This window comes from Leishmania major, chromosome 33, assembly GCF_000002725.2.
Source record: "Leishmania major strain Friedlin complete genome, chromosome 33".
Lineage (NCBI taxonomy): Eukaryota > Euglenozoa > Kinetoplastea > Trypanosomatida > Trypanosomatidae > Leishmania > Leishmania major.
Genome location: NC_007285.2, coordinates 516,827 through 524,715, shown reverse-complemented (window position 1 = coordinate 524,715; position 7,889 = coordinate 516,827). Strand labels below are relative to the sequence as shown.

The 7,889-nt window shown below is 59.9% G+C and overlaps 2 protein-coding genes across 2 annotated transcripts; both read right to left on the bottom strand.

Annotated features, from left to right (window-relative positions):
- Positions 1–823: 823 nt before the first annotated feature.
- LMJF_33_1130 (conserved hypothetical protein) lies at positions 824–2,866 on the bottom strand (the record flags this gene model as incomplete). Its single annotated transcript, XM_001685819.1, has 1 exon — positions 824–2,866. One exon carries the CDS (start codon positions 2,864–2,866, stop codon positions 824–826), a length of 2,043 nt encoding a protein of 680 aa, XP_001685871.1.
- A 3,053-nt stretch (positions 2,867–5,919) lies between these two features.
- LMJF_33_1120 (conserved hypothetical protein) lies at positions 5,920–6,921 on the bottom strand (the record flags this gene model as incomplete). The annotated part of the gene is made up of 1 exon (XM_001685818.1): positions 5,920–6,921. One exon carries the CDS (start codon positions 6,919–6,921, stop codon positions 5,920–5,922), a length of 1,002 nt encoding a protein of 333 aa, XP_001685870.1.
- Positions 6,922–7,889: the final 968 nt, after the last annotated feature.

The window sequence follows — 7,889 nt, the reverse complement described above, 5'->3', positions numbered from 1 at the left end:
AGGAAAAACACCTCGAATTTCTATGTCGCGCTGTACACGCTTGCCTTGCGTGTGTGTGTGTGAATGTCCTGCCCACTCATCCTACACACGGCGCGAAGGATGAGGGGGTGATGGTGGCGGTAGTGATGGTGGTGCGACTACAGCGACGGTGCGCACGTCCGGTCATAGTTTTGGCAAGAAGAAGGGAGAGAGGGAGGGGGAGGTGAAGAGAGAGAGAGAGAGAGTCGACAGCGTGATCGCAATGACACGGCAGCATCTGCTTTACGTGCCTGCGTCTTGTCGAAGAGCGTGCTCCTTTTCTGTGTGCTGCCGGCATTGCGGCGTGTGTTCCTTCGGAGCAACAACAGCAACACCACGGGGAGGGGCACATGCACGCACATGGTCCACCCGAGATGGTGCCTCTAGACACCGCTGTCGATTACACCCGTTGCCAGAGGCGCCGCCCTCTTACGTTGGCTCTGGTCGCCTCTCTTTACTTCTGTGCTTCCGTTATTAGTTGGCGCCGGCACCGAACCACATGACAGTCCGCCGTAGTTCCAGTTGATACGCATAGCTGCCCCACCATAGGTAGGGGAGGGCAAGAGGACCAAGAGAGATGGAGGAGTGGGAGCCGAACGAATGTGCGACGTGGATAGAGCGACGGGAGTTGAACGCTGAACTTGCCCTTCGCACGCAGCGCGTAGAGCCACAGGCCACACTTGCCTTCACCCCACCCCTCAAACATACATGTCGGCATACTTGGCTTCTTGCATCAAGGCACACACGCGTACGCATATGCGACGGCATACTTCCACATCGCATGGCGGGGGCTTTCCGTTGCTGTCTAGTCGCTGTCCGAGTGGAAGGTATCTTGAAGAACTGCCACGTTGCTCACTACAGCTGCCGGCACCAAAGGCGGCGACGTTGAACGGCTTCCACCACCACCCGCTCCTCCAGCACCCACACCCAGCATGTCGATCGTGTCGTACCCAGAAGTGTTCGAACCCGCGCATCCTCGAACCAGAAAAACATGCCCCGCAGCGGCGCCGTCTGGGGTCTGAGTCATCGCCGGTGTCCCGGCCAGGGCGCTTGGGCTGTCCCTAAGGATCTCCGTGCCTGGGGTAGGTACGCCCTGGCGTCTGTCCATGGCCTGCATCATTGCCCGCTCCTTCAGCGCGCGCTTGTGGCGAATGCTGGCGGCCTTGCGTGAGCGGCGCACGATGAGCACGCCACCGACAGCGAGCACGCTGCCGTAGAAGAGAATGCCGACGGAGATCAGAACAGCGTCTGTCGGCGCTTGAGAAGTGTCGTGACCGGAGCGAGACACCACCGGAAGGACGCCGAGACGGAGCGGCACGTTGTTGGCCATGACCATACCACTGACCGAGCGTTCGACGTCGGTGTACATAGACACCTCGATGTAGTCGTCCACTGGGCTGATGAGGGCGGTTGGGGCGTGGTAGATGAACCACAGTGATCGACACGCACAGACGGAATCGTGCGCAACATAGGTCACATTGGATACAGAAGATTCTCGGTCTGAGGTGGTGATGGCGTAGAGGGTGGTGTCACCCGACACACCATTTGCCAGGTCGATAAAGCACACTGTCGTGTTGCCCGAGGCGATGACCGACTCGCGGCAGCCGCGCAGCGTCACGGATAGAGCGGTGGGCAGCATACCCGTCGTGAAGAAGTATGGACTGCCCGCAACATCGGCTGCGTTGCCGGTGATTGCAGCACTGTCCCCGCTAGCTGCGCCGACTTCTTGTCCATCTGTCGAGGCGAAAACGCGGAGCCTGGCCTCGTACAGGGAGTCCTGCGACTTCGGCTCCCAAGAGACGACACCAACGTACGGGCGCAGTGGGGAGCGGGCGACGGAAAGGCTAAAGGTGTCGGTGACATCGACCCAGTGCCGGATAACGGCGCCCAAGCCGTTGGTGGTGAGGCTGCCCAACGTATCCGCCGCAGCAGCGACAGCCCCGACCGATCGTTCCACACGGAGGCGAAAGTGCGTGGCGTTAAAAGTAACAGGGCCCTGCGCACCGGATGCCGTGATGAAGCATGAAATGGGCCGCGACTCCGCTGCACATTGCAGGCCTGTCGTTTCCGACAGCGCGACATCGCCAGGGTACAAAATCGGAATCTGAGCCGCTTGTGCCCCGCCACCGTTCACGTCGGCGTCCTTGCTGTGCAGGCTCACCGTTAGCGTAAAGGTGGAGACAAGCGCGGGCGCCGTCGGCGGCGCCGTGAAGCTAAACACGAGCTCCTTGATTCCCGAGGTGAACACAAAGTTGCCTAGCCCGCTTGCCTCACTAAACAGCACGTCGGCGCTGTGTACAACCGAGGGCGCGCTGCTCTCGTCGTAGAGGGCGGCGCGGCAGATGGTGGAGCTTCGCAGTGCGAGACCTGTCTCTTGCGCAGTGCAGGTGATAGGGCCGAGGCGTGAGGTCGGCCATGAAAGCACAGAAACTGTGATGCCGCTCCCACGCACCTCTCCCATGCCGGAGTTGCCGCCGACGGCATCCTTCTCCCGCAAGTACACCCGGATCAGCACGTCGGCGGCCGTCGAGACGGACATGGTGAAGACGACGGTTGTGTTGTCGCTGCCACGCACCAACGCACTCTTCGTGACGACCGCCGTGGCGTTCGAGGTGCGCGTCAGGGCAATGAAATCGGAAGGGTTGAAGTTCGTTGTGGGCTGCTGGTATCCGTTCCGCACCTGGATGACGCAGCGGATGAGGCCATGCGGCTCCGTCTCGGCAGGGAGGCAATATAGCTGCGACTCTCGCGTACGCGCAGCTGCGCTGTGCAAGGCAAAGGAATAAAGCGCTACCATGAGGAGTGCGGAGAGCAGCGGAGCTGCGCTCCACGACCGGTAGCGCCGCATGATGAAATCCGCACCTTCGACTGCGTCGCGACAACAACGGACAGTGACCTCTCAGAAGCGTTCACACTGAAAGCATGCCTGCCCCCGCGGAGGGTGGATCGACACGATCCGCCACACTGACCGGAAACGGAGGGACGTGGTAACTACGGGGAAGGACACTTGTCTGCACCCGTGCGCGGAAACGCGTGTGACCGCAGGAGTGACGGCCGAATCGCGATCGAGGGATGGAGGGCGGAGGAGACGTCGGAAGAAACGCAAAGAGAATAAAGCGAGGCAGAGAGTTTGGAACGCCCTGCCTTTAATAACGATGCGGTCTGTCTGTGAGAGATCGACAACTCCGTGCCTTCTCGAGGTGGGTGGAAGTGGTGGTCGCGGTGATTTTCTCGAGATACGCAACGAAGCCTAGAAGAAGAAGAAAAACAAGCGCGCGCACCACCCACAGAGAGCGAAAGGAGGGAAAGGAAAGATGTGTGTCTAGTGGCGATACGATCGATGAAGCCGCTCAAGCAGTTGGGTTGCACGCCTGTCTCTCTGCGCAAGTTTGTGTGTGCGTGTCGGTGAGGACAGACTCAGCGAATAAATGGAAAACGAAGTCACAGAAAAACCGGTGCTCTGTGCGTGAGAGTCGCACGCTTACTGGCTTACTGATAAAAAGGTGTAGCGCGTGTGCGTGCTTGTGTGTCTTATGTTGGGGTTTGGGGGTGGGGTGAGTGGGAGGCGTGATGAGGGATGGTGGTGTTTGAATGGCGTATGCACGTGGCCGAAAGAATAGATCGCGCCAGACAACAGCAAAAATATAGTTTTGAGCCGCCAGCGAAGGGGCTTCAGGGTGTGCTGTGACAAGGAGAAGAGGGAGACGCAGCCACAACAGCGATGAGCTACCAAATACGTGTGTGTGTGTGTGTGTGTGTGTGCATGTACGCGAAACACATGAGAGACGGCAAAAACAAACACACACAAGGAGATGGGCGGATGGAATCAAGTAGAGAGAGGGGGGCAAGGGGAGGCTGACAAGTGGGTGGTGGAGGAGGGGTAGGGGGATGGGTTCACGGCCCAGGGAGGATTGCCCGACCCCCGGCCTGTTCCTTGCACCTGCGACGATGACTCTTTGTGCGGTGACGCATTCCTTTGTTGTTGTGGTTGTGGTTGTGGTGGTTGTCGTTGCTATCCTCTGGCCGTGGTGGCTTTCGGTGTGTCTCTCCTCGGGAAAGCTTGAGAGGGCGCCGCCTCGCCCTCCCGCAGGCGAACGCCGGGAGGAAGGAGGCCGAAAGCCAAAGCAAACGAAAAGAGACCACCGCTATCGTGTGCGTCATCTCCACACGCCCCTTCCCTCTCCTTCGCCACCACCCCGCACGCGCGTCACACTCACCACCTCATCGCTCTCTCTCGCGTTCTGTCACCGCCTCGGCAGCAAGGGAAGAGGGCTGAGGGGGGGGGGTGGCGCGCAGAGAGGACGTGTGTGTGTGTGTGTGTCCGGAGACGGGTAGGATACTGGCAAAGTACAGGCATGCAGGACGCCCTTCCTTGGATCCTGTCTCTATTCCCTCCGCAGACGAGCATGAATGCGAGAGTTTGTCAGGCGTGCTGGTCAGTCGAGGACAAGGGCGGCGCAGACTCGATCGCATGCGTGAACTCGACGCACACAGCAGCAAAGAGAGTCGCAAGCGAATAGACACACACACACACACACACACACACACACACACACACACCATAGACACACACACCGTCAGGATTGCACAAGGATACAAAAACAAATAGCAGGAAAACACATCGCTTCAGAGGCAGCGCCGCAGAGGAAGACGAAAAGGCGTTAAAGACGCCGAGACGGACGCAGACGCGCTCCGAGAGAGAGAGAGATCTGCAGATGCCGAGGGAAGAGGTGTAGAAAACGTCCTTTCTCTCATCGTGGCCATTCTCTGCCATATAACACGAGTTCCAGTCCACTAAACCCGCCCCCTCTCAGGTTCATCTTGCGGTGTGCAGGAGCTGTACACACTTATCACAGCAAAGCCGCCGACACGGTCATGTGAGCACCGTCCCCGCCCTCCAGCTCTACCCGCTCACCCACCGCCTCGCGGGTCGCCTCACAGCCGCTCCCCCGCTATGCCGGCTGCCACCCCTCGTGCATCCCACCCCTTCCCCCCTCGGGGCGGCTCAGGCCTCCCCACACCAGTGGGCCGTGCGAGGGCCGGGCAGTGGGATGCGTTCGAGTCACGCGGACACCCTGCCCATCATGTGGAGAGTGCACACGCGCGTTCGCGACTGCAGATCACCCGGACGCCACGCCGCCCAGGACCTGACGGTCTGCCGTCAGCAGCGATGCACCGCCCGGCCAGCGCCAGAGGCGGCTCGGCATTTGGCAGGGGATAGGGATGGGGATTGGGGTGGGGTGGGTGGGGGTGGGGGGATACTGCCTGGCTTCCTCTCACCGAGAGAGAGAGAGAGAGGTACGGAATCAAGATGCCACGCCGCAAGGTCTCTCCCTCCCCATCAGGGCAACAGCGACGAGCGAAGCACCAGCAAAACCTAAATAAGAGGGAAAGGCCAACACAACAAGAGTAGAAAAAAAAACGATGTAAGAATCTTATAGCTACGAACTCATCGCGCGCAAGTGATTTGGTGAAGCGGGCGAAGGAGAGGAGGTGAAAGAGCGAAGAAAGAGCGCAGACGCACAGAGAGAGAGAGAGACACCAGGGCGGCAACTGCAGCTAGCAACATAACGAAATGGGGAAGCGGTTCGAAGATTTGGGGCGCTCAGCCTCCACCACCCCTCTTCCACCTTTCCATCCTTCCCTGTTGTACACGGTCTATCGACTCTCCCCTCTCTCTTGCCACTTTCGTTGCCTACAAGTGAGGCAGCAGACAATCAGGTACAGCAAAGCCGACCAACGCCATGGGTGTGGGTGCACTCGCCCTGAACACCGCAAGCGCAGCGGGTTGTGGTGGGCTGCTCCTGCTTGATTGCCGCAAGAGGAATCGGGGGGGGGGGGCGGAGGTGCTGCTGGATCTTCTAGCGGTTGGGAGCGAGAGGGAGTGGATGGTGGCGTCCATTACTTGTGTCCTTCACGCAGCGCCTTTAGGCGCTCCAGTAGTGCTCTGTGCTCCTTTTCCTCCATCTCTGCGTGCTTGGCATCCAACTCGATCGCCTCCGCCGCCGCCGCCATGGTGCGGCGCACCTGCGCATCATCCGAAGCGTCAAAGCCGCCTTCCAGCTGCTCTCCAGCCTCCTTGCCCGCGCTTCCGCGGGAAGGAGCGAGATATTGTAGCTGCGCTCCAGGCCCACCCAGGAAGTCGTACGGCAGCTTTGCGTTCTTGGTGAAGCCAACGGTGGAGATATCGGAGCTGTCGTAAATTATTTGTGGCCCGGACGAGGTGTTTACCACCGTCCCGCCAGGAGCACGCCGCGGGGGGTTGTTGGCTCTCAGCGCCGAAGCGGGCTTGGAGCTGGGCACCGCCTTGCCGGCGGGCGAGACAGAGGTTTCGGGCCCACTCGTGCCGCCAGCTGTAGCCTTCGGGGCGGCACTAGCGCCATGGATGACTCGCTCTGCGTGGGTCACGCGCTCGCGGTGCTCTTTGTCGCGCTGCTGGCGCTTCATCTCCTCCAGTGCGTCGATGGCGGACTCGCGTTGCGCCTGTGCCAAGTTCAGTTGATCGCGCAGCGCCAATATCATCTCTCTCTGCGACTCGCACTTCTCTTTGAGCGGAAGCAGCTGCTGGCGCTCCTCTAGCAGGCGCGCGCAGTCGCTGTTGCGTATCTTCAGCTGCCGCTCCAGCGCCTGCACGCGTCGGATGAGGAAGTCCTTCGACTGACACTCCAGGTTGTCCACTTCAGGAGATGGCGAGGCGGGTGCCGAAGTGGTTGTGGCAGCAGCAGCTGCAGTGCTCAGCTTCGGCGGCAGTGGGGAGACAGACCCAAGCGCCGCCGGCTGCTGCGGCGGATCATTTGTGGGAAGTGGTTTGCTATTGCCCGCTGAAGCTGCTCTGCCATCCCGGTGCACGATAGGGCTCGACGCCTTCGCAGAGGCAGACGAGTTGGTTCCGGGAGTGCTCATTTTCACTTTTTTTCGATGCGACACAGGAAACAAGGAGGGAGGCGCGCGTCGCCCCGCCCCGCCCCGCCCCCTGGAAACTGCTCCACAAGACACGCTGTGCTGCAGCCGAATACGAGCCGCGCGTGGGGTAGTGTGTCGCTGTCAAAGGGTGCTCCTTTCACCTACAGAAGCGAACAGCAACAACAAAAAAGAATTGCTTATTGAAGGGGTGGTGGTGACCGAGATGAGCAGCCCCCACAAAGTTGATTCCGCTTACAGCAAGGGAGAGGGGTGGTGGTGGTTGGTGGCCACGTATACCTATGCGCGAAGACACACACACACACACACACACACACACACACACACACACAGCTAGAGGGCGCCACAGACTCGCGGTGACGTGGTGAAGAGAGGGAGGGAGATGCGCAAAAGGGGAAGGCGGAGTAAAGCATGGGATGCGGTGAGAAAGGGCGTGTCTAGCTCGCTTTCTTGTGCCATGTTGCGCGTGATGCGCTTCATTCGCTTTGACGGATCACAACGGCGCACATCGCACTCCACGTACAAGTGCCGCGACGGCAACGTTATCGAGCCACCCATGTGCGCGTTGCGAGGATACTTTGCCCGTGTGCTGTGGCCTCACCGCGTTAGATAGATGGAGGGCGTGGAAAGAACCACTTAACGACTTGACACGGCGGGGGAAAGAGAGACATCACGAAGTGAAAGACAAGAGATTTGCATGGGCATCGGTGACATCTTGCGTGATGCGGCACGCGTGTATGTGTGCGTCACGTCGCCACGTGCGTACTTCGCTGCACTTACAATGTCCATTTTTCATCTCTTCAAGGTGTCGCTCTCTGTACGCAGCGGGAGAGGGCATCGTGCACGCTAAATAGTGGGAGAACGGAGGGCTAGATCGGACGCGGAGAGGCGCCGCTGAGGCGAGGACGAGCGTGGCACACACACCCACACATCCATTGCAGCCGCAAACG